General features: G+C 42.9%; 1 protein-coding gene across 1 annotated transcript; it reads right to left on the bottom strand.

Annotated features, from left to right (window-relative positions):
- Positions 1-16,960: 16,960 nt before the first annotated feature.
- On the bottom strand, positions 16,961-17,933 carry LOC106026232 (keratin-associated protein 5-5-like). The gene has a single exon (XM_013145933.2). The coding sequence runs from the start codon at positions 17,897-17,899 to the stop codon at positions 17,294-17,296; it is 606 nt and encodes a 201-aa protein (XP_013001387.1). The 5' UTR covers positions 17,900-17,933; the 3' UTR covers positions 16,961-17,293.
- Positions 17,934-26,654: the final 8,721 nt, after the last annotated feature.

Here is a 26,654-nt window from a genome sequence, read left to right as displayed (position 1 = left end):
TAGACTCTTGTCTCCTGGTGTGGAAATTTCTGTCCCTGCACTTTCTGTTCACTACCCCGACTGTCACCTGCTTGGTGTGTGTATTAGCATGGCTCAGACTCCACTGCAGAAGCAAACCATTCAGATTCCAGTGGCTCAAAGAACTCATGCTCATGCCCTTCGTGAGACACCAGGGCTCTGCTTCTCATCCTGTAGACAAGGTACCAGCCACTGGCAGAGGGGAAAATTTCTCCTAATAGCGCTCAGAAATATTTTTAAAAGAATCATGCACAAGAACCAAAATGTTTACAAACGTCACATCTGGCAAAGGACTCTTAGTCAGGATATGTAAACAAAGCTCAATCACAAGACAGGAAAAACAACCCATCCCAGTTAGAACATGGACATAAGACTTGAAGAGGCCTTTCAGAGGAGAGGAAGCACAGAGGGCAAATGAGGACATAAAGGTCTGCTGACTGTCTGCAGGCATTAGGAAACGTGTGCTAAAATTATAATACTCTGGGCACAGTACTGCATGCCTGCAACCCCCGATACATTGGATGCTCAGCAGAAAGGTTCGGTAGTTTAATCCTAGCATGGGCAACTTAGTGAGATCCTATCTTAAAACATACAATCGTAAAGGCAAGAATGTAGCTCAGAGGTAGAGCACTTGCCTAGCATGTGACAGGTCCTAGGTTTCACCTCCAACACCACACAAACATACAAAATGAAAGAAAGCAAAACAAAACAAAACAAAACAAAGAAAACACCAGAATCCTTCTTACACTGACTGTAGGACAGTGGAATGATATGGCCGTTCTGAAAAAGATTAGCTGCATCTTAAGAGAAAACAGGACATGCAAGTACTGTCTGTACATAGCAGAAATCTCACTTGTGGGTTCATATCCCAGAGGGAAAAAAACCTTTGATCACAGAAAAATATGTCTGTGAATGCTTATAGTAACTTTATCATCATGACTGTGACACACTAGAAAGAATCCAAAGTCTTTTGTAGGGTGATTAAACAAACGACAGACCATCTGTGCTGTGGCCCAGTTGTGCTGAGGTAGGTCCATACCATGGTCCCCCTATGCTGTTGTCCATTTATTATCATGGAGCATGTCCCAGAAGTAAGATGCAGTGAACTCTGATGTTCACAGAATCTTAGATGACTGTCCTGAGAGTTATGATGTAGGAACAGAGCCAGTGTCAGCAGTTACCCATCTCCTGATTCTCTGGAAACAAAATCCTTGAAACCAGTAAGTAACTGGGATGTACAACCGCTCTGTGGTTGCCATGGATTGGGAGGATGGGGTGGGGGTCTTAGGACCTGCACTTCCTCTCTTCAGGCAGCCTCCTTGTGATGGAAACGTCAAATGTCCATATCCTGGGTATAAGATTGGCAATGACTTTCTGGTAGTGCTTCCTTGAGCAAGCCCCAGGGACCTTGCCCATGTGTAGTCACTACTGTTTTTCTTACAACTCTCCAAACTACCCCAAAATGAAATCTATAGCTGTCTTGAAGTAGGTGGATTCACAACTGTTTCAAAGGAAGAGTTTGAATCCTATGGATTATCACGGAAGGAGGTCATGTTTGTAAAGTGCATGAAAGAGCAAGCAGTATGTGGTGAGGGTGCTGGGGAGTTGGTGTGCTGGGGAAGGTGGTCATTAAGTAAATTACCAGCCGTATGGTTAGCAAATTAGACCCTAAAGATAATTAAGGGTTACACTCTAGTGTATGCCTGGACTTGACCTGAGGATCTCGGAGGCTGGGGCCACAATCAATACTCTAGGAGGGGCTGGAGATAGAGAGCTGGCTTCAGAGGCAGGACAAGGAGGTCAGCTGGGATTGGTTTGGTTGGAGTGGCTATATGGCCATGACAAGCAGGGCCTTGGGCCTATGAGCATGTGGTCTGTAGCTCTGGGGCTGACTCCATAAAACTTTGCATACTGCAGTCCTAGGAACCAGGATGCACGTAGCATCATGGTTTCTGAGTTTCTTGCCCAGAGATGTGCAGCCTGGCACAGCCTTGCCAAATGTATACAAACTGTTTTCCAACATCCCTAACTCTCTGTCCACCTACACCTGGTTAACAAACCAAGGCCACCATTATCTGTGCTTGGAATGGTAGGTTTCTGAGTCAACCAGTGTAGGATGCTTATACTGCCCTATCAAGCCATCCCTGGATTGCATGACTTCGGAAGGCATGACCCAGACTTAATTATTGCTCTACTGGATGCCTGTGCAGAGGAACTGGTGGCTGTACTCATGAGGGATTTCTCTGGGGCCACTGGGTGGAACATAAATGGTCTCTGTCAGAGGAGGAAAAGTGAGTGTAGAAAGCTGCCCTGGGCATTTCAAACTTCTGTGTCCTGAGACAAACAATCAGATGGCATATCAGACATTGAGGGTGTTTGTGGAGGGAGCCTAGGTTATTTCCTGCATACTGCACCAGTCCCCACAAGGTGAGAGACCCAGAAAACCATGATTGGTCTCAAATGTTAGTTCTCTTGGTGCTCTGCTGGGGAACTCTGTCAGCCTTACAGATGGGGTTTTGGCTGAGTAATATTTCTATCTTACTCCACTATGTATATTTGGGGAGTACTGGGAATCAAACTCAGGACCTTGTGCTTGCCAGCCAGGTGCCACATCTCAGAGCTATATCCCCAACTCCACCATATATTTTTATGTCAATGTTCTTCTAAGCTCTGATTTCGCAACATTCAGTAGATTTCACAAACTTACTCTTCTACATGGGATAGAAAGTGGTGAATTTCTCATTTTATAATTTCTTCTTTACTTATAGACTGGAACATTTCCTTTCATTTTTCAGTTATGATGACTACATTAACGACTGAAGAGATGCCTGATTATTTCTTTTTACTAATTCATGTTCACAATGACGAATTGATTTTCATCATCTTGTGGTGGCAGCTGGGAACTTCTACATTTTGCATATATGCGCACCACTCTTTGTGTATTACATGCTTATAGATTGAGACATATTTGTTGTGTGCCAGTATATATAAGTAATTGTCATGCATAGGGCAATTCTGCACTGGTGTTTGAGTCTAATGCTTTCTTCCTTCTGATGTGAAGTCACTAATGACTGTTATCTGTCTAGCTTTCTCCTAGGACATTCCATGTGCAACCTATTCAGGTCTACCTCATTTCTCCAGAGCTCCCAGGTTGTGTTTAGGTACAGGAGGTCATACTTAAAGCAGTGGTCTTGTCGGTGAGAGAGTTTACTGATAATAGGTAGATCAATATTTCTAGGTCTTTAAAAGGAGGAGGAAACTAATTTTTAAAAAAGCAAAAAAGTACGTCATTATCCCATAGAGATAGGACTAATTCAATAATGTAAGTTTGGGTAGATGTGGTATTTTTATAATATGGAGTACTACTCAACCATAAAGAAGGATAAACCGGAGACTTTTTATATTTAAGGAGAAAAAGAAAAAAAACAGCAAACGGGTACATATTATACAGAATTTCAAAAAAAGAAACAGTAAGAAATCACTAGTCAATAGATTACATATTGTCATCTTAGAAATAGTTATTCAAGTTACAAAATTAAAGCCTATAAAGTGGACATTCAAACAGTGAGACTGCAAACAGTTCTGTTCTATGATCCAACAAAACTCAGCAATAGGGTTATCTATGTTATACACTTAAATATACATGCAGTTATATCTTTTAGAGGACTTTCTTTTCCTCTCTTTTTTACAATGACAGTTACAAATTTTGGGTTTTATTACTCTCACAGTTCTTACTACTTTTTTTGAAGAGTATAAAACCAATTGTGACATAATAAAACAGTGTCAGTCAAATCAAAATGATGGGCATAAAACATAATGTAAAAACAGAATACAAAGTGATCAACAGTGGTTATCATAATGCCTCTTGCTATCTTAAAAAGAATTGCCTATATCATCAGTTATAAAAAATTGAACAAAACAGTAAAGAACAAAACCAATAAAACCAAAACACTGGAGACATTACAGGACTTCAAAATAAGATAATAGTCAAACCAGAATTGACATCATAGTGAATCTTATTGTCTTCACAGTTGTTGCCTATACTCTCAAACTTGGTACTATCAAGCAAAACAGAATAGAATAAAATCAGTCAAAACAAGGTTGTGAGAGCAATACAGGGTTTCAAATCATGTTAATATGAAATCAAAGTGGGTTACTATAATATATCCTACTATTTTTTATTTATTTTTCCCTTAAATAAAAAGATAAAAATAAAAAATAAATAATAAAAAAGGAGATTTGAGATAAAAGAGGACATAGCAACAAAACACCATAGGTCAGAACATAACCATTTAAGCAAAATAATGTTTCACCACAAGATATCCTGACATACAAGTAGTTACCATATTGTCTCTTTCCCTGAAATGTTTGAGTATAATTTGTATACTGTACCATCCATCATTTTAAGACAATGTAAAACCATTCAAGAGAATGACAGTATTACAGGGTATTTAGAACCAACTAACAGAAAATGAATAATGGTTTATGTATTATCTTGTCTATAAAAGTTATTGTTTATATTATCACATATAATAAAATCCAATAAGATACAACATGTTAAGACCGATGGAGACAGAACAAAAGCTTGATGAGACTTCAAAACAAGATGATATTAAATCAGTACTACCTAGTATGATGTCTTGTTTTCTCCAAAATAGCTGTTCATACCATCCAACCTTCTCTGCCTCATTTCTGGTGATCTCTTTTTTTGTCATTAGTTATCAGTTTGTCTTCTTCATTTCACTTTCTGCTCCATTAATTGTGGCCTCTTTGTCACTGTTTCTAGAATCTTGGCATTTTTCTCTTTTAGAAGGTCCTGCAGTGTTCTCTGTAGAGTTGAATTGGTGGCTGCAAATTCCCCTAGTTCCTCTTTATCCTGGAAGCACCTTGTTTCTTGATTAATTTCTAGGGACAGTTGTGCAGGATATATCAATCTTGGCTGGAGGTTATTATCTACAAAACTTGAATTATTTTTCCCCATGCTCTTTGTGATTTGATGGTGTGTGCTGAGAAGTCTGCTGTAATTCTGATGGTTGTTCCCTTGTAAGTGATCTGTTTCTTGTCTCTGACAGCTTTTAAAATTCTGTTCTTATATTGGATTTCTGGAATTTTGATTACTATATGCCTAGGTATATTTCTGTTTGGGTGTAGGTGGTGGCTGGGGTCCTGTATGCCTCATAAATCTTAGTATCTTTTACCTTTTCCCATATTAGGGAAGTTCTTGATTATTTCTGTGAATAGCCTTTTCAGTTCATTTGTGTTTCTGCTTCTTCCTTTACATTCTTACATCATAAGTTATAGATCCTTTTCTCATCTTCTAGCCTTTATATTGTTACTGTTTGTTTCCTTGTTATTTTTAAGACGTTTTTCCTTTCATGCTCCCACATTACAAAGCTCCCCTCCAATTCAGATAATCTATCTGTAATTTCTTTCAAGCTGTTATGCCAGGTTTCAATAGAATTTTTAGTTTTCTGGTAATCCTTTTGAACCTGCTTCATGTATTCTATGTTTTCTCTATTTTCTCCACCAAACAATTCTCCCCCTTTTTTCTGTTCTTCCATTCTGCCATCTGTTTTTTTTCTTGAGAGGTGCTTAGCATTTCTTTGACTGTTCTACTTATATCTTAATTTACTTGGTTAACTACTCCACTTTGAACCGATCTAGGAGGTCCCGGAGATATCGCTTTATGTCTGTTGGTGCTGTGCCTAATATTGCATGTTTTCTGTCCTCATTTTCCTTTGCATTTACCTTTCCTGGATCAGTGTTCTCAGGATTGGGGACTGAGGACCCTTTTTTGTTGCTCCCTCTTCCCATATATTTTGTTACTTCCATACGAGCATTTATGGGAGGCCCAGTTTCTTTCTTTGTCGGTTACAGTTTGTTTGAATCACACCGGCTAGATGTTCCTGCCCTTGGCAGTGTACTAGGGAGACACGGACCTGGGCAGCCTATGCTGGGTCCATCCCTCCCGGTCAGTCAACCTGCTGAAGGCTTCACTGCATTAGGGTGCACTGCCAGGCACAGGGACCTGGTTTGGGCTAGCCCACTGGGTGTTACTCTGCGGCATCACCCAGGTCAAGCACTCCCACCAATCCCACTTGAGAGGGGAATATGTGATTGAAGTCACTGCAGCGTACTCTTCCAGCTAGTCTCCCTGGTCCCAGAATATCCTCTTTTGGAGCCTCCTAGTCTATGCAAAGGTCCCCATTCGTCTCACTAACTGCAGGTCAATGCAGGGCTCCCTGCCAGCTCTGCTTTCATTTCAACTCACCGATTCCCACTCTCAGAGCTTTCGTGTCTCTATCCCTGCTGTGCCGATTCAGATGCAGCACCAGCAAGGAATTCAAGTCACAATTTTCAGAGGTGCAGGTTCCAGCTTTGGCACTGAGAATTTAGCTCTTCCAGTCATAGCACCGGGATTGCATGTCCAGTTGTTTTCTCTCAGCTTAGTTCATTCCTGAGCTGGCATGGTATGTCTCCCCCTTCTTAGGACTCCACACACTGCACCATTCCTGGAATCTAAGCTGGCTATCTCAGGGAGCCTCCATAGCTGCTGTTATCTATCTGCCATGTTCTTGTGGAATGGATACAACATCCTGGAAATGACTAAGTAACTTGGGACTGGAGATTTAGTTCAGTAGCATGAGCGCCTGCCTTGTAAGCAGGCAGTCCTGAGTTCGATCCCTGGTACCGATAAAAATGAAAAAGACCCAAAAAAGAAATGACTGAGTAACTGGTAAGGACAACCCCTCTGTATTTCCCATGGATTGGGAGGATGGCATGGGGATCTTAGGACCTATGGTTCCTTCTTAGGGCAGCTTCCTTGTGATGGAAACTTCAAATGTCCATATGCTGGGTAAAAGATTGTTGATGAACTTTTTGTAGTGCTGCCTTGGGCAGGCTCCAGGGTATGTAGGGTCACTACTCTTTTTGCTTACAAACTCCAAACTATCCAAACTACCCCAAAATAAAATCTATAGCTGTCTTGAAGAGGGTAGATTCACAACTATTTCAAAGGGGGAGTTTGAATGGTACACATGATCACAGAAGGAGGTCCTGTTTGTAAAGTGCATGAAAGAACAAGCAGTAAGTGGTGCATGTGCTGGGGAGTTGGTGTGCTGAGGATGTTGGTCATTAGTTAAATCACCAGCCATATGATTAGCAAATTAGGCCCTAAAGATAATTAGGGGTTAGAATCAATAGTGTATGCCTGGGTTTTGACCTGAGAATCTCACAGGCTGAGACCACCATCAATACAATAGGTGGAGGTAGAGAGAGAGAGAGCTGGCTGCTGAGGCAGGACAAGGAGGTCAACTGGGATTTGGTTGGCCTACTAAGTGGCAACGACAAGCAGGGAACTGGGCCTAGGACCACGTGGTCCGTATCTCTTGGGCTGACTCCATAAAACTGCACACTGCAGTCCTAGAAACCAGCGTGCAAGTAACATCACGGTGTGTGTTTCTTGCCCGGAAATATGCCCCCTGGAACAGTCTTGCCAAATGTACACAAACTGCTTTCCAGCACCCGTAACTCTCTGTCCACCTACCACCTGGTCAACAAACCACATCACCATTCTCTGTGCTTCGAATGGTAGATTTCTAAATCAACCAGGGTAGGCTGCTTATACTGCTCCAACAAGCCATCCTTGAACTGCATGACCTCGGCAGGCAGGACACAGACTTAATTCTTGCTCTCCTGGATGCCTCTGCAGGGGACCTGGAGGCTGTTCTCATGAGGACTTTTGCTGGGTCCACTGGGTGGAACATTAGTGGTCACTGTCAGAGGAGGAAAAGTAAGGGTAGAAAGCTGCCCTGGGCATTTCAAGCTTCTATCTCCTGAGACAAGCAATCAGATGGCATATCAGACACTGAGGGTGTTTGTGGAGAGGGCCTCTGCTATTTCCTGTATACCACACCAGTCTCCACAAGTTGAGAGACCCAGAAAACCATGACTGGTCTCAAATATCAGTTCACTTGGTGCTCTGCTGGGGAACTCTGTCAGCCTTGCAGATGGGATTTTGGCTATATATATTTGGGGAATCCTGGGAATAAAACTCAGGACCTTGTGCTGGCCAGCTCGGTGCTGCACCTCTGAGCTATATCCCCACTTCCACCATATATATTTAAAGCTGTAAATTTTCTTCTAAGGTCTGATTTGGAAACATTCAATCTATTGTTCTATATGGTATATAAAATGGTAAATTTCTCATTTTATAATTTCTTCTTTACCTATAAACTGTAACATTTCCTTTCTTTTTTTAGTTATGATGACTTAAAGACTGAAGAGATGCCTGATTATTTCTCTTTACTAATTTATGTTCACAAAAAAACCTGATTTTCATCATCTTGTGATGGCAATTGGGAACTTCGATATTTTGCATATTATGGGCACCACTCTTTGTGCATTACGTGCTTATAAATTGAGACACATTTGGTGTGTGCCAGTGTATTTAAGAAATTGTCTTGCACAGGGCAATTCTGAACTGGTTTTTGGGTCTAATGCCTTCTTCTTTCTGATGTGAAGTCACTAGTGTCTGCTGTCTTTCTAGCTTTCTAACAAGACATGTCATGCTCAACCTGTTCAAGTCTACCCCATTTCTCAAGAACCCTCAGGTTCTGTTTAGGTAAAAAGGTCATACTTAAAGGCAACTGTCTTGGTGCTGGGAGATTTTATTGATAATAGGTAGATTATTATTTCTAGGTCTTTCAAAGGTGGAGTAAACTACTTTTTAAAAAAAGCAGTAAACTATGTCATTATGACATAGAGATAGGTCTAATTCAAGAATTTAAATTTTCAAAGATTTGATATTTTTATATGATGGAGTACTACTCAGCCATAAAGATGGATGAACTGGAGATTTGTATAGGTCAATGCATGCAACTTAAGAGCATATTAATAAGTGAAATAAATCAAACTCACATGTATAAACATTGTATTGTCTCGCTAGCATGAGAAACTGAAGCAATATATACATTTAAGATAGTTATATTAGTTATGTCTCTGAGTTCATTGAAGAGAATGATTTGTACTGATATTGTTTGAACAATTGAATGCAGATGGCTTGTGCTCTGGATGAATGATTTTGGGATGACAGTCGGCAATGTATACACCATTGTGGCTCCCGATTGATATATTTTGAAATTTTTTCTTTTTTTCTTCTTTGAAATGAAATGGATATCAAAAAAATAATTCAAGTTTTCTTAACCTCATTAAATTCCTGCAAATTGTAGCTTGAGTCAAGTATCTAATGCATTTGCTTTTCCCATAAAACTCTGTATAAGTCTCAAATAGTAATAACCTCACTAATTACCACCAACAGGGCTCCTGAAAACAGCTGGATTTTAATTTTTATATCTATTCTCATGCTTTGGCATGTCCCACTAGTAAACTGTTTTTTTAAACAGCTGAAATGCTTTATCCCTGTTAATACTTCCTCTTAGGAACTTGTTGAGTTTTGTTTTTGTTACTGGGGATTGAACTCACAACCTTGAGTTTGCCAAGCAGGGGCTTGTACCGCTGAGCTAAGTCCCCAACCCCAGGAACTTTGAAATAACATTACTCCAATTTTAGAGCAGAAGGCCAGAGCTTGCAGATGCAATCCCCAAGGTCCTGAGTTTGGGAATCAGCTATTGTTTTTCTGTTTCCTGATAATTTCTTATATGCAGTGCAGATTGGAATGAAGAACTGTCAATTATCAGGAGCTGATCAGTCTCCCAATGTTACAGATGAGCTTTTGGCAAAGCTAAAATAAACAAGAGAGTGGAATATATTTGTCAGGATTCCAGGAGGTCAGAGCTCTTGTGGTTAGACAAAGCATTCCCCAATTGCCTACTATTGATTGGGTAAAGGTGCATCAGGGGTTCAAGGAAGTGAAGGGAATATCTGAGGGAGGCAGCAAGCAAGGACTTGTGAAGTAAGCCAGGACTTGTTAAGTGGAACAAAGACATTCCATGTGGTAAATCTTTGCTGAACAAGGGAACTACCTGATGTCTGAGTTTAGCACTATTGTCCTGAGTTCTGATTATTGCTCTCAACTCCAGTGTTATCTTGCCTTCAGAGGCACCATAGTGTCACAACCACCATAGATCTCTACTATGACCATTGGTGTAGCGAGTTCCATTTTTCACATTCTAGCTGCTGGCTCTCTGATAAAGTCATCAAGGCGTGGGGCACACTCATTATTGATACAGAAAAGCCATTTGATTTGTTCTAATGCCTGATCAGTATCACTTCAAGGTAGACAGATGAAGATGAGGAGTTGGTCACTGTACCAAAGGCCGGTGGGCTTGCAGAGCATATGGTAGCAAGGTCTATGTGTACAACCACCCCATATTACAGGTATGATTGTTCCATCTCAGTTCCTGGTCCTGCCGCAGACTGAGCAATATGCTTGTGGCATGGTGGAAGAGAAGACCCTCAGTGGCAAGGATTTGATAGAATCCTTAGAAATGTGTTTGTTTAGTGAGGAAAAAGGCCTTTGTAAAGATTAATAGTGAAAATCAGAGCAAATCAGTTGTAAGAACCATCCAAGGGGAGATGGAAAAGTGGACAGAAGGTGGGGACAGTCTGAAATACCCAGGGGCTTTCCCAGTCTTGGAGATTTTATTAGTCTGGACCCAGGTGCAGTCTTGTCCCCACTTGGTCAGCGGTGACAATACATGGGCAGAGAGGAATCCCAAGAGAGGAGGAGTAGATCTGGAGGGAGATTAGAGGCACAAGTAGCCTCCATTCCTCATCCTAGCAGGGCTCAGAGCCACATACCACCCAAAGAGCCGTGAGAAGGTCCTCACTCAACAGAAACACGAAGGCCAATAGCCATGGCAGTGATGATGAAGAGGACAAAAATGAGCAAGAGGAAAAAAATGGTGGCTTGCTAGGAAGCTGGATAGGGAACCTCTCCAGGAAAGCAGCCCACATGCTAGAATCTGACAACCTGGCGGGGTTCAGAGCATTTATAGCAGGATTCTCACTAACCCAGGAGGAAACCAAAAGAAAAATAAAATTAGGAAGGAAAAGGAAAAGCACAGGTGGAGGGCCAAAGCCACACACACTCCCTGAGACCCGTTCTGTGCTGTGCTGGGCAGGCTGTGGAATTGGATGATTCAAGGTCATCCCAAACCTGCGGCTGCCAATAATGGGAATTGGTGAGTCACAGGCCCTTGGCAGGAGGACATGGTGCAGTGAGGACTGGTGCCAAGGTAGAGAGCTTTATTGGCCTTCAGTGAGTGCTGGAAATTGGGTCCAATGGCATGGGAGGCTGACTGGAAGATAGCTTGGAGTAGGGCAGAGCCTGGTGCCCTGGTGGAATCAGTCAACAGCCCCTATCCCAGAGAGGACTGGTAGGAGCAGCTAAGGTTGAGCCCCACCACCAGTCCGGAACCAATAGCAAGGGATGAAATTGTTCCGACCCTGTGATGTCCACCACAGCACAGTGTAAAGTGTTAAAGGCACTTGCAGCTTGACTACCTCAGAGGGGTGGGGCTAATGTGCAGGGTCCTTGTGTACCACCTCATATATCAGCAAAATGGAGAGAGAAGCAAGCCCCCAGCCAGCAAGCCTTAGAAAAACTGTACGTAAACAGAGACGGCCTGAGACCTCCTCCACACACCTGTCTGAAAGAAACCAGAAACATGACAGGAGCAAAAGATAAGACAAAGCCTCCAGACATTGACCCTGGGAAAATACGCCCAGGAGAGGTAAATACAGAAGAGTCCCAGTCCAGCAACCATGCAATGTTACCCACAACACCATCAGACATAAAGAAATACATTCATGACTTCATAGATGAACTTAAAACTGAAATTCTAACCCAAGTGAGACAAAAAATAAAATAGTTAATTAAAGAAATGCTAAGCCCCTCCCAAGAAAACAGAGGAAAGAAGGGAGAAATCCAGAAGAGGAAGAGAAACCTTTGGTGAAGAATATAAGCAAAATCTAGAATACATGAAACAGATCCAAAGAGACTACCAGGAAACTAAAAACTCCATGGAAAGCTGGCAAAATACCTTTACAGAAACAAAAGTTAGCCTTTCGAAATTTGAAGAGAGAATTGCAGTGTGTGTTCATGAAAGAAAAGACCTATTGAAAATAACAAGGAGCCAAGAAATAACCATTCAAAGACTAGAAGACAACAAGAGGATGTTTAACTTAAGATTAAAAAATGTAAGCAAGGAAGCAGGAGTAACCACAAACGAATTAGAAAGACTATTCACAGAAATAATTAAGGAAAACTTTCCAAGCATGGAAAAAGGAAATGGTCATGGTGCTAAAGTGCTTGTTACTAGTACATTGGGGAGAAGACTCTAGCTGGATGGGCTGCTGTCTGTGACTTCTACAAGAAGCAGCCTGTATAGGAAAGACTATAAGAGAACCTCAAGCTGTGCAATGTGACAAAATGAGGAAATGATGCCAAACCACTGCCTTTATCTCAAAAGTAATCTATCTGTAGAAAATCAGAAAATTGACTGGAAAAAATGGCAGCTTGATAGGAAGCTGGATAGAGACCTCTGTGGGGAAAAATAACTCAGATGCTAGAATTTGACAACATGGGGAGGGCCAGACAATTGGAGAATGATTCTTATTCAGCCAGGAGATAACCAACGGGAAAAATAAAAATAGGAAGAGTAATAAAAACTACGGGTGGAGGGTTAAAGCCAACACACTCACTGAGAATGATCTGCGCTGTGCTGAGCATGCGCTAGTGTCAGACAATCCAAAGTTGCACTGAAAACAGCTGCCAATAACAGGCGTCGATGAGTCCTTGGCCCTTGATGGGAGAATGCGGTGCAGTTTGGAGTGGATCCAAGGTGGATAACTTTATTGGCTCTTGGTGAGTACTGGAAATTGGGTCCCAGGGCCCCACAGCACAGCCGGAACTGCCTGGCCGTGCTGGAGGAGGCCATGGGGAAGACCATGCTCCTGGGCGCCAAAGCCAGGCACCCCACAGTTTTCAAAAAGGCAGAAGGCTGCTCTAGACATGGAAAAACCACATCAAGCTAGAATCTACCTCTGCAGAGGAAGAAAAAACATGAGTGGAGGGCTGGAAACTTATGCACTCACTGAGACTGGGCTGTGCTGTGCTGGGAGTACCATGGAGTCACGAAATTCAAGGTCAAGCTGAAGCCACGGCTGCTGATAATAGGAATTGTTGAGTCTCAAGCCCTTGGAGGGAGGACACAGTGCAGCATGGACTGGAGCCAAGATAGAGAAGTGCATTGATTCCCGGTGAGTGCTGGGGATTGGGTCCCATGGCTGCTGTTGCTGGATGGAGGATGTCTTGGAGTTGGGCAGAGCCTGGTGCCAAAGTGGCATCCGTCAGCCGCCCCTGGCACAGAGAGGATTGGTGGAATCTGCTGGGGCTGAGCTACACCTCTGGTTGGCACCCAGTAGCCAGGGCAAAAGGTCACAACTCTGTGACATCCACATAGCACAGCCTAAGTCCCTGAAGGAAATTGTGGGTCAACTGCTTCAGAACAAGAGGCTAGCCTGCACCGTCCCTATGTCCCTGCATGTACCTCAGATAACAGCAAATTGGGGAGGGCAGCAAAACCTCAGTCAGCATGCTTCAGCATACTTCAGAATGATGCTAGGCAATACTGAGAGGGCCAGAGAACCCCCAGGACACACCTGTCTGGAAGAAACCAGAAACATGACAGGAGATAGGAAAAAAAACTCCAGCCACTGACCCTGGGAAAATAAGCCCAGGAGAGGTAAATACAGAAGTGAACCAGTGCAGTAATAATGCAATATTAGACACAATATCAGCAGATATAAAGAAATACCTGTGTGACCTCACAGGCGAATTTAAATCTGTGCTTCTCATCCAGGTGAGGCAAGACAAAAAGGTTAATTAAAGAAATGATAAGCCACTCCCAAGAGAACACAGGTGGAAGAATGGAAGAAATGGAAGAGAAACCTTTGATGAAGAATATAAAAAATCTAGAATACATGAAACAGATCCAAAGGGATTACCAGGAAACTAAAAACTCCATTGAAAGCTGATGAAATGCCTTGACAGAAACTAAACTTAGCCTTTTTAAACTTGAAGAGAGATTTATGATATGTGATTGTAAAAGAAAAGACCTCTTAAAAATAACAAGAAATCATGAAGAAACAATTCAAAGGCTAGAAGACGAAAAGAGGATTTATAACTTAAGAATAAAAAACGTGAGCGAAGAAGCAGGAGTAACCACAAATGTACTACAAAGACTCTTCACAGATATAACTAAGGAAAATTTCCCAAGAATAGGAAAAAGAAATGATATCCAGATAAATGAGGCATACAGAACTCCAGCCAACTACAACCAAAACATATCTACACCCAAACATACAATGATCAAGATTCTAGAAATCCACCACATGAACAGAATATTAAAAGCGACCAGAGAAAAGAAGCACATCACCTACAAAGGACAAATCATCAAAATAATGACAAACTTATCAACACAAACTTTCAAATCGAGAAGAGCCTGTGGGAAAATAGTCCACGCCCTGAAAGAAAATAACCTCCAACGAAGATTAATGTATACAGAAAATCTCTCTCTCAAAATTAATGGAGAAACAGATGTTTCCAAGACAAAGAGGAACTGTGGGGGTTCATGGCCACCAACCCAACCCTACAGAAAATACTAAAGGATATTAGAGAGAGAGAGAGAGAGAGAGAGAGAGAGAGAGAGAGAGAGAGAATACCAGGATTCCAGCAACAGTGGCAGAGAGGCCTCAGTGAACAAGGAGGACAGTGGACTGAAGGCGAAAAATGGACAAATAATAGCAGAGTTGAGGCAGAGAAGATGGGTTACAATTTTTAACATAGATAGCCTAGATATACTAACAAAAAGAAACACAGGCAGAGTATATTAGAAGGCAGGACCCATCGAGATGCTCTGAATAGGAAATATACTCAACCTGAAAGAAGCTTAATAAACTGAAAGTCAAAGATGAGAAAACAAAGCTCTAAGTGACAGGGAACCAGAGAAAATAGGGACAACACATCCAGCAGCTGCAGATAGATTGTAAAATTATGACACTTTTGTGCAGTGTAGAACTACAAAGCTAGAAGGAAGGAAAACCTTGTGGCTTTAGTAAGTAAAAGAATACAGCTCAAGATCAAGGTCAGAGGTAAAAATGTTCAGCACCACTCAGGTAGGTAACGAGTTGCCCCCTTAATCTAAAAAGTAAAGGAGTTAGTGGGACCCAAAATATACAAAGCACCTAAAAGGAGAAAGGTGAGTAGTTGCTTAAAAAAGGAAGGCAGAGGACATTGTTAATAGTGTATCAGGATTTAAAAGCCACAATAATCTTATCGCTCTGCTTAGTTTGATTTTATTTTGTTCAGGTCAGTCTACTCTTACTAGATTTGAGAGCACAGATAGCTAACCCCAAAGTAGCAAGCTATGCCATGGTAACTATTCTTAATTTCCTATTAACTTAAACTGAAGCCCTGTATTACTTACATTGTCTTACTAAGACTGGTCTTATTTGATGCTGGTTTGTTAAACTGCTGTTTTGCCTTGACTGATTTTATTCGAATTTGGTATGGTTGATATTATCGAGTCTAAGAGTAGAGGCAACCACTCTGAAGATGACAAGATGTAATCACATACCCATTCTGGTTTGATTATTAACTGCTTTTGAAGTCCTACAATGTCTCCAGAGTTGTGTTTTTATTAAAATAGCTATATAATGCTATGTTCAATTACTCTATATCTGAGGATGTGGGCAACTTTATTGAAAATAATAAGAGAAAGCATAGTAACTACTATAGATCATCTAATAATGTGGTTTTGTATGTCTTTTTCGTTTTATGTTTTTCTAAGAATTTGGGTTGTTTTTTGTCTTGTTTTGATCTGTTTTTACCTATAATACAGACAGGATAGATATACATGTAGACATTCACACATGGGGAGAATTTCTAAACAGTTTACAGGAAACAGATTATATAATGCACAATGCAATCAACAGATACACTGAAGAAGAGACACTAAGAAACCCAGTGCTAATTCTGTAACATTATGATATAAAATCGAGCAAAACTATTATTCACTGTTCAGAGTGATACTAGTCTAGTCTCTTATGTTCAATTTCAGTGTACCTAAAGATAAGGACAGCTGCTATGGAGAGAATGAGGAACATTGTGGCAGTCACTATTGACTTCCCAATGGCAGGTCTTGAAGACCTAAAAAGCCTTCATCACCCTATTATGATCAAATTAGTGCTATAATGTTCAGTATGTATTTACTGTGTGTGAAGAGGGGGACAGCTATTTGGAAGAAAACTAGAGACAATAAGACAGACAGTGAAGATATCCAATGAACTTGCTTTGAAATTAGTGTTTCTTAAATATTTTTACTTATGATCTGTTTTGTTTCATTTTGGTATGTTTAATCTTACCCTTTTTAAGATATGGGCAATTCTTTTGAAGATAGCAAGAGGCATTGTAGTAGCCATTGTTGATCACCTTATATTCTGTTTTTACCTCATATACTACGTCTATTCTTGTTTTTATTGGCTTCATTTTGCTTTGTCACATTTGGTTTTATTCTCTTAAAACAAAGTAATAATAACTGTAGGAGTAATAAAACCTAAAGTGTGTAATTGTTATTATAAAACAAGAGGAAAAGAAAGTGCTCTAAAGGATATAACCACATGTATGTTTAAGTATATAAAACAAATAACCACATTGCCAAGTTTTTGTTGGATCATTGAACAGAACGGTTTGCAGTCTCACTGTTTAAATGTCGACTTTGTATGCTTTAATTGTGTAACTTGAACAGTGACTTTGAAGATGACAGTATGTAATCTATCAAGTAATGATTTCTTACTGTTTTTTTTTGAAACACTGTATTACTTCTACCATTTTTCTGTTTTGCATTTATTTCTCTTTGAATAAAATCTTTAAAAAAAAAAAAAAGAAATGAGCAAGACACATGCCTTGGTTTGTGGCCGTGTGGTTTTATTGGTTTGCAACATTCAGGTTAAGAGACAATAGTATATAGCCCACAGAAAGTTCCAGCAAATCTTTACCCCACATCTTTCCAAATGGGACTCCAAAGGAAGGGTTCTCCTAGACCAAAAGGCAGGATAGAAGGTGTTCAGTGCTCAGGCTGCTGAGTGAAACAGCAGGCCAATTGAGCCAGAGGGTGACTTGGGAGGAGAGCCTGAGAGGAGACAGTGCGTGAGTGCACGGGCTCTACTTAGGAAGTGGGAGGCACAGCTGGGTTCATCCAACAGAGAGGGTTAGCCTTGAATTGTGGCTGGCTCATCTAAGCTTAGAAGCTCAGATCTTACACTGGCAGCACACAGGGCCACAGCAGCTGGACTGGCAGCAGCAGGGCTTGCAGCAGCTGGATTGGCAGCAGCAGGGCTGGCAGCAGCTGGACTGGCAGCAGCAGGGCTTGCAACAACTGGACTGGCAACAGCAGGGCTTGCAGCAGCTGGACTGGCAGCAGCAGGGCTGGCAGCAGCTGGACTGGCAGCAGCAGGGCTTGCAGCAGCTGGACTGGCAGCAGCAGGGCTTGCAGCAACTGGACTGGCAGCAGCTGCTCTTACAGCCCCCACAGGAGCCACAACCCCCCTTGGAACAGCCACAAGAGCCACAGCCCCCCTTGGAGCACCCACAGGAGCCACAGCCACCCTTGGAGCAGCCACAAGAACCACAGCCACCCTTGGAGCAGCCACAAGAGCCACAGCCACCCTTGGAGCAGCCACAAGAGCCACAACCCCCTTTGCTACAGCTGGAGCAGGAACAGGCTGGCACACAGCAGCACACAGGCTTGCAGCAGCACACGGGCACACAGCAGCAGCTGGAGCCACAGCCTCCACAGCTGGAGCCACAGCCCCCACAGCTGGAGCCACAGCCTCCGGAACAGCCACAGCAAGTCATGGTTCTGGTGATGGAGGTGGAGAGGTGAGAGGAGCAGGTGAGGAGGGAGGTGTGTAGATGTGGCTCCTCCTGCCTGGGAGCCTTATATACCTGCCCAGGGGTCTCTCTGAGTCCTCACTCACTGAGTCACTGCTGTGTACAGCACTTGCTGGGGGGATGTGTTTATTTGTTTGCTGGATTTCAGGCTCTTACTTGCCCCATGCAGCACTCAGTTTCTTGAGGATCTACGTGTGGCTCCTTCCTCATTGTCCTCGAGCCTGAGACTCACCTGACTTCCTTCCTTCTGCTTTCCCTGCGTGAGATCAAGAGTGTGTTTACCACAAGGCCCATCCTGATTGATCTCTCTCCATCTGCTCTAACCAACTGTGCACCTCTACTTTCTTTGAAAATATAACCTTGTGTTTATATAATTTCTCAGGATGAGCTTTTGTCCATATGACTAGAGAGGTCTAAAAATGTTCCTTCCGTCTGCCAGGCTGGGGAGTCACATGTGTTTATTTCACCTTTGTTGTTCTCAGCTCATCTGGCAGCTTATAATGTTTGGCAGTCAGTTTTACAACTTCAGCACACTGACTATGTTTTATTAATCTTCACTAATTTCCTAGAGAGAGACGGGTATCTCCCTTATTGCTTTAATTGTTTTATCTGTGTACCTGATGTAGTGGCACACATTTATATTCCAGCAAAATAAAACAAAATTAGCTTTCTAAATTGATGGAATAAATTACTTGCCCTGAATCTGTTTTGTTTTCCACGATTATTTTGGTATGTCTTTAATATATTATATTTTTATTATTACTCTTATGATTCTTATTAATATTTTGTTATAGTAGGGATGGAACTCAGAGCCTTGGGTTTCTGGGCCCGTGCCCTATCACTGAGCTACACCGCCAGCCCCGTGTGTTTTTATATTCCTCTCATTTTTCTTTTTTGTTTCATGACTTTTTACTATGAGTGTCTGTAATAAAGAACTCAGATGCTCTTTTTGGGGAACTGATATATGCATATGACATTTCTTGGTAGTTTTCAATCCCTTTACCCTTTCTCTCTTTTTTTCCCTCTATCCTTTTCTTCCTTTCCAGCTAGTTTCCTATCATCTCTCCTTTGTTTTACTTGTTGATTGATTTTTAAATTTTATGTTGATAATATAAGAGAAAACAAGTGACGGTGATGTTTCCAGGTCTGGCTTATTTTGCTTACCGTGATGATTGTGAGTTCTATTCATTTTTCAATGGAATGACATGATTTGATTTTCCTTTACAGCTGAATGATATCCCATTTTGTACATATTCCACCTTTCTTTACCCATCTATCTGTTGGTGAGCACCTAGACTGTTTTCAGAACTTACCAGCTATCAATCTGGGTACAAATATGTCACTACACTAAGGTGTCTCATCCTTTCAGGATTATCTCCAGGACAGAAACAACTGTGCCAAACGAAGCTTCTGTTTTCACTCCTCTGAGGAATTCATCCTGATTTCTACCCTGGCTTCACTAGTTAACATCTCTTCCAACAATGTGGATGTGTTTTCCCCACATCCTCCCCAGGGGTCACTGTTTTTTGTAGCCTTGATGGTAGCCATTCTGCCTAGGGTGAGATTCCTAGTTCTTTTGATTTTCATGGTTGAACATTTTTTTCATATCCTTATTGACCATCTGTATTTCTTTTGAGATATATCTTTTCAGTTCAATTCCCCCTTTTTTATTGGACTATTTGGTTTTGGAGGGTTAATTTTTCAAGTTCTTTGTATATTCTAGGTATGATTCTTGTCTCTAAAGAGTAGCAAGCAAAAACTTTCTCCTGTTCTGTAAGTTGTCACCTCATTGTGTCATTTCATTTGTCATCCAGAAATTTTACATTTGTTGTCATCCTATTCACTGGTTCTTAAAATAATTTCCTGTGCTATTGGAATTCTGTCCAGGAAGTCCTTACCAACCGGTCCCTATAGCTTCAAGTGTTCCTCTATGTTATCTTCCAACAATTTCAAGTTTCTGTTTTTATATCTAGGTCTTTTATCCACTTTGATTTTATTTTAGTACAGTGTGAGAGACAGACAACTTGTTTCCATCTTCCGCATGTGGATATCCAGTTTCCCCAGGGTCTGTGGTAAAAAGAATCTGTCCTTTCTTCTAGGACTCTTCCTGGGTCTTCTGTTCTATCCCACAGCCTTTTCCCCTTTTCTTAGTTGTCATCTACAACCTGCGTAGCCAACTGCTTTAGATGGCACAAAAATGAATAGCTATACAGGTGACAGAGACAGGCTTAAGTCATGCATTTGCAGGAGCTGGTTTATACCTCCCACCCTCAGAAGGCACTGGACCATAAGTGTGCTCAGCCATGCACAACTCACATCTCCCAGGCGACACATTTCATGTCCCCTGAGAAGTGGAGGGGAACCCAGGGGTCCTGGCATTCCCCAACTTGCAGTGCCTGGAGGCCCATGTGGGAAGTGGTCGGAGCCCCCAGTACTGTAGCTCTGTGCAGGGAGGCAGGAGAACCCTTCTCTTTTCCGTGTAAGTAGAAGGTCTGGACAAACCTGCCAGACCTGAAAGGGCAGAAAGGGATGTTCAGATAAAAACACAAGTACATCACAAAGAAGAGGGGAGGGGAGGTAGAAAGGAAGGAAGGAAGGGAGAGAGAAGGAAACATGGATGGCAGGAAGGAAAGGAGGAAAGAAGAAAGGGAAGAGAAGAAGAAAAAAGAAAATAAGGGAAGAAAGAGGGAGAGAAGGTGGAAGGAGAGAGGAAGGAAGGGAGGAAGAGGGGAGGAAGGGAGAGAGGAAGGGTGGGAAGGGGAGGAGGAGGGAGGAAGGGAGGGATACCCTAGTGTGAATACATAATCCAGTAAGCAAAAATTTACTGCAAATGGATGAGATGTAGAGCAAATTAAAAAACGACGTGGAAAGGGCTCCCAGATGACACGGCAAACTTGTACAAGTGTAAGAAGAGAGAGGGGAGCTTAAGCACTGAATAGCCATCAGAGATCAGTACAGCAGCAGGGAGCTGGCTAGACTGAGCGGGCGGCAAGGACGCACAGGCTGACAATGGCATGAGGCGGAAATCCCCACCCTGCTGGGCGGCAGAAAGGCGTGCTGGTTAGCGAGGCCTTCTGGAGCACCTACGCCTCGCAAACTTTGCCACTGCGGAAGCCGGTGGGGGGAGGGGTCCCCACAGCGACACCGCGCGGTGGTGGTGGAAACAGCACGGAGACCTTGTGTCTGTGCACGGGTGTCATGCTGGGAAGGATTTGGGGCTTTTCTCTAGTGACCAGCGATACTGAACATTTTAAAAAATATATATATTTATTGGCTGTTTGTACTTCTGAGAAGTATCCATTCATTTCACTTGCTCATTTCTGCCTTGGTCTTTTTATGGAGGGGAGGGTCTGATTTTTTTTTTTAAATTCTTTTATGTTCTAGATATTAGTGCTGTGATGAATAATTGGTAAATTTCTTTTCCTGTTCTGTAAGTCGTTTCTTGATTCTATTGATTCTTTCCTGGCTGTGCAGAAACTTTTCAGTTTAATCTGATTCTCTCTGTTGACTCATGACACTATTTCTTGTGCCATTAGCTTCTCTTCAGAAAGTACCTGCCTACATCTATGTCCTCAAGATTTTTATCTATTTTATCTTCCAGCAGGTTAAATGTTTTTGTTTTAAGCATTTTTGTTAGTTCTGTGACCTAGTTTGATTTTCCATTCTAAGTATTTTCTTAAAAGAGAAAAAGCTACTATATTACAGGGATGCATGCACCCCCACTTTTGTAACAGCACAATTCGTAAGAGCTAGGCCTTGGAAGCAGCTTCTATGTCCACCGACAGATGACAAAATAAAGCAAACATGGCGTTTATACACGATGAAGTACTACTCTGCCGTAAAGAAGGACAAATGAGTTATTCATAATAAAATTGGTGCACTTTGAAACCAGAAGTTTAAGTGAAATAAATAAATATGTCAGACACATAAGTTTAAATACGGCATGTTTTCTCATATAGAAAAAGACCAAAATATAACTGAGAGCAAAATGAAAAAGAGATAACAGGAAGTAGGAATATAGAGCTTTTTCCACCAAGAAGGGGATCAAGAGAGGCAGGGAGAGAAAGGGTGGGGGAAAAGGGAGAGAAAAAATTGAGATGTGTTATGTGCAAGAGCCAACTCACAAGAAATGTAATCACAGTGCCTGAGTCACTGTTCTCGCTGTGCCTCTAACCACCCCAGTGAAAGGGGAGGCTCCTGTTGGGCCCTCGCTGATATTGGCTGAGGAACAGCATTCCCCGGAGACATCTATGGAGACATCTTGGGAAAGGCACAATGAAGACACAGTTTACAGAAATTACAATGCAAAAGGAAATCTGTGGTCCTTGGACACAAACAGGAAGTAGGAAGTGACCACGTGTCTAGCAGACACCTGAACTGGGCAGGTATATAAAGGCCCTAAGGCCAAAGGTTCCACATCTACATACCTCCCCCTCCAGCTGCTCCTCTCACCTCTCCACCTCTATCACCAGAACCATGACCTGCTGTGGCTGTTCCGGAGGCTGTGGCTCCAGCTGTGGGGGCTGTGGCTCCAGCTGTGGGGGCTGTGGCTCCAGCTGTGGGGGCTGTGGCTCCAGCTGTGGAGGCTGTGGCTCCAGCTGCTGCTGCGTTCCCGTGTGCTGCTGCAAGCCTGTCTGCTGCTGTGTGCCAGCCTGTTCCTGCTCCAGCTGTGGCAAAGGGAGCTGTGGATCCTGTGGAAGCTCCAAGGGGGGCTGTGGCTCCTGTGGGGGCTGTAAGGGTGGCTGTGGATCCTGTGGGTGCTCCAAGGGGGGCTGTGGGTCCTGTGGGGGCTGTAAGAGCAGCTGCTGCAAGCCCTGCTGTTGCCAGTCCAGCTGCTGCAAGCCCTGCTGCTGCCAGTCCAGCTGCTGCAAGCCCTGCTGCTGCCAGTCCAGCTGCTGCAAGCCCTGCTGTTGCCAGTCCAGCTGCTGCAAGCCCTGCTGCTGCCAGTCCAGCTGCTGCCAGCCCTGCTGCTGCCAGTCCAGCTGCTGCAAGCCGTGCTGCTGCCAGTCCAGCTGCTGCAAGCCTTGCTGCAGCCAGTCCAGCTGCTGTGTCCCCGTGTGCTGCCAGTGTAAGATCTGAGGCTCTGTCCATACGCTGGCAGCCTGCACTGATGCTGGTGCCCTTGGCGTTGTCCAGGGGCCATGAATGTTCCATTGCCTACTGACTTTATGCTTTTCACCCAAAAACTTCTGAAGCACATCATCAGAATGGACAGAGTGAAGGATGCCTTCCCACTAATGATACCTTATCCTTGTTGCTTACCCGCATCTTCTCCAGCCAGTACCTATGCCCTCTCATGCACCCCATTTCTCCCTCCCTTTACATGGAAACTGGGCCAGAGGTCCAGGATGCAGTTCTGATGCCTGCTATCCTGAAAGCTGCCTCTTCTCCCAGTAGTTTGACCCAATGTTGATCTCCTTGGCTCTCTGTATATCAAGTTCTAATCCTGGACCCTCTAAATAAACACTGCCCATGGTAGAAAGCTCCTGCTCTGTAGTCCTTGCCTTCTTTTCTCCAGATCCCTGGATATTGACTCCTTGTCCCATGCCAGCTTCTCTTCCTGGCATCTTCATGCAGTGATTCGGTGTCCACTCAGGGCAGAGATTTCTCCTCTGTCACTCTCCTTGTGGCTCTGGAACAAAGAGCGAGAAAAGTGCTGCATTGTGGGGCCACTAGAGCGAGAGAGAGTGCAGTGACCAAGGTGCCACCAGTCTGTGGGAAGGGACACAGATCCTTCTAGCAGAGAGAGAGGCATCAGAGAAGCCCCAGTGCCTGGAGGAAGGCAGATTGCTGAGTTTTGTCCTGAGTGTCATGCGACATGTGGGAAAAGCCTGTGACAAGAGACAGGATTGCAGGAAGACTTGTGTAGGTTGGGATGCTATGTCAGGAGATAAACTGTCTCCCCCAAATTCATGTGCTGTAGCCCTCACTCTGGACTACAGACTGGAACCTTATTTGGAAACTGGGTCTTTGTGGAGATAATCAAGTCAATGTGGTTACCAGAGTAGACCCTGGGGCCCTGATGGGAAGGGGAAGTGTGGACAGGAACACAGGGAGAACACTAATAATGACAAAAAGTAGTGGTCTAGGTGAAATGCCTGAGGTCAGGGCCACACCAAAGATCACTGTCAACCACCAGCACTGCAGAAGAGGCTGGGGCAGACCCCTCTCAGCTGTGCAGGGGCAGCCCACCAATGTCCACTACCGGGCTCCGGCCTGCGCTCAGGGAGAATTTGCTTCTGTTAGCACATGGGCTGCCGTCTGGTGTCACAACAGCCCCAGGATACAAGCATGAGCTGTGACTGGGGCAGGCCTGAGCAAAGAAGCTACATGGGACTGATGAGTCAGAAGAACAGAATGCCAGAGAAGGGGGAGTATTTTGCCCCAATTGCCCCATGCCACTCAATTCCATCACAACTGGGGCTCCCAGAGCTCAGGCTTGCGCATCAGCACTCAACAGATTGTGGAGAAAGTCCTTTCTCCTTGTCTGCTGCCACCAAAAGCAAAGTCCCCTCTCCTCCTTTGATGCCACTGAGACTCCTACTGTTGCCAACACCTACCTGAGCCCAGAAATTAGTGCTTTGGGTTGTGTAATTCTTTGTGAGGAGGGTTTCTTCTGTGCACTGTGTGGTTTGTTTCTTTGTTTTGTAGTGCTGAGAATGGAACCTAGAGCCTTCCCACTGAGCTACGTTTCCAGCCCTATTAAAATTTGTTTTAATTTTTAGTTTTTATTCAGGGTCTTGCTAATTGGCTAAGTTGCCCAGGTTGGTGTACAGTGTTTAGAAGTAATTGCCAAGAGGCCAGGAGTTTAGCCCAGCAGCCTAAGTGCCTGCTTGGCAAATTCAAACGAATAGTCCTGAGTTCAATCCCGGTATAAAAAACAAAACAACAAACAAAAAAGAAGCAATTGCCAGATATCAGTGACACCCCTTTTCCAATTTTCACAACAAAAATATCCTCAGGTATTTCCAGGTAGCCTATGAGGGCAAAATCCTATGCTGAGAAGCACAGCTTCATAAAACCAAAAGGTTAATTCCTATGGAGACTCCAAAGGTCAGGACAAGGACATGTCCAAGGATGCCGGCTGCCCTCAGGGTCTGGCCACAGCAGCTGCCCCATGTCGTTCTGGGTAGTTCTATCCTCTCCTGCCCTTCCGCTGGGACAGGATGGACAAATTCACAAAATGTATCTTTTTCTAGTTTCTTCCCTTCAGCACTTAAAACTTTGTAGATTATATGAAGTTAAATTAACCACTACAGGTCCACTTCTCACATCAAAATGGTGCCTTCTAACCTCATATTAAGGTTGATATAAATAATTATAATGCATTGAAAGATCACCATTATATTACTAAATTCTTTGTTATGTTTTATCCTATGTAAATGCACCCGTAGGAGAGAGTTCTGTAGCATGTTGAGCATGCTCTTAATTGTGGACACCTTCACTGTGAAAAGAGGCTGTAGTCTTGACTTTCAACCCCAAAAGCTTAGGGGTGCCTATCAATAAACAGCAATCAGGACCAACTTTACAGCTGCCATGCTCGGCCAGCTCCAGGGATTTGGGCCTGCCTGCCTATGCCCTCAACTCTGGAGTTTGGTGGCCTGGGGTGAGTGTCCCCAACCATCCTGAGCCCCGGGAGGGAGTTAAGATCCTTGCTCCCACCTGCCAGGGAACTTTACATCTTCCTGCTGCACTGGACCCACTCAGTAGGGCTTGAGTCTGCCTGCCCCAACCCCAGTGACCCTCTCTCCATCACAGAAGCTGAGAACATAGAAGAGGATTTCCAACAGGCCCAGGGGAAGCCTTGGAATAACACTTGAAACATGGAAATATAGGAAAGTGACAAAACAAAAGACCAAATTACAATCTCAAGCCTCCAGGCCATCCCAAGTAACCTTAGGAGCTATGTACATAGAAGAAAACATATGCCGTAAACTGAAATACCTGGAAAAATAGTGACTGAAATAAAGAAGCCACTACAGGAAGCTTTAAAAAAATTCAAACTAGAAATAATCTCCCAGGTAAAAGAAGAAATGATAAAAGAAATGAAAGAGATGTTGAATATACCTAAAGAAGACACAGTTAAAAAATTGGAGGAACTAAACAAAAAGGTAGAATCCCTGGATGAACAATATAAGAAACAAACAGAACACATGAAGCAGATGCAAAGAGATATACAGGAAATAAAAAACTCCACTGAAAGTTGTAAAAACCACCTCAATGACAGTGAAGATAGAATTTCAGACCTTGAAGACAAGATTGCAGCTAGTGAACAGGAAAGGAAAGATCTTTTAAAAATAACAAGAAATCAGGAAATAACAATTGAACAGCTGCAAGATGATGTAAAGAAAAACAACATAAGATTGATAGGGATAAATGAAAAAGAAGGAGAAAACATAAAGGATGTCAAGAGGATATTTAGAGAAATAAAAGCTAAAAATTTCCCAAACATGAGAATGGAAACTGACATCAGTTTCAGTGAAGCATATGGAGCTTCAAATAGCCATAACCAAAATAAAACTATACCCAGACATATAATAATCACCATCCTTGAAATCCAACATAAGAATAGAATATTAAAAGTTGTCAGAGGGAAAAGACAGGAAAACATATCGGAATCACAGCAGACTTCTCAGAACAAACAATAAAGTCAAGAAGAGCATGGAGTGAAGTATTTCAGATCCTAAAGGAAAATGATTTCCAACCTAGACTGATGTAC

Source organism: Cavia porcellus, unplaced genomic scaffold, assembly GCF_034190915.1.
Source record: "Cavia porcellus strain 051 isolate PalLab524CR breed Dunkin Hartley unplaced genomic scaffold, mCavPor4.1 scaffold_17, whole genome shotgun sequence".
Taxonomy (NCBI): Eukaryota; Metazoa; Chordata; class Mammalia; order Rodentia; family Caviidae; genus Cavia; species Cavia porcellus.
The sequence above is the reverse complement of the archived record's forward strand: the minus strand, read 5'-3'. Positions and strand labels throughout refer to the sequence as shown.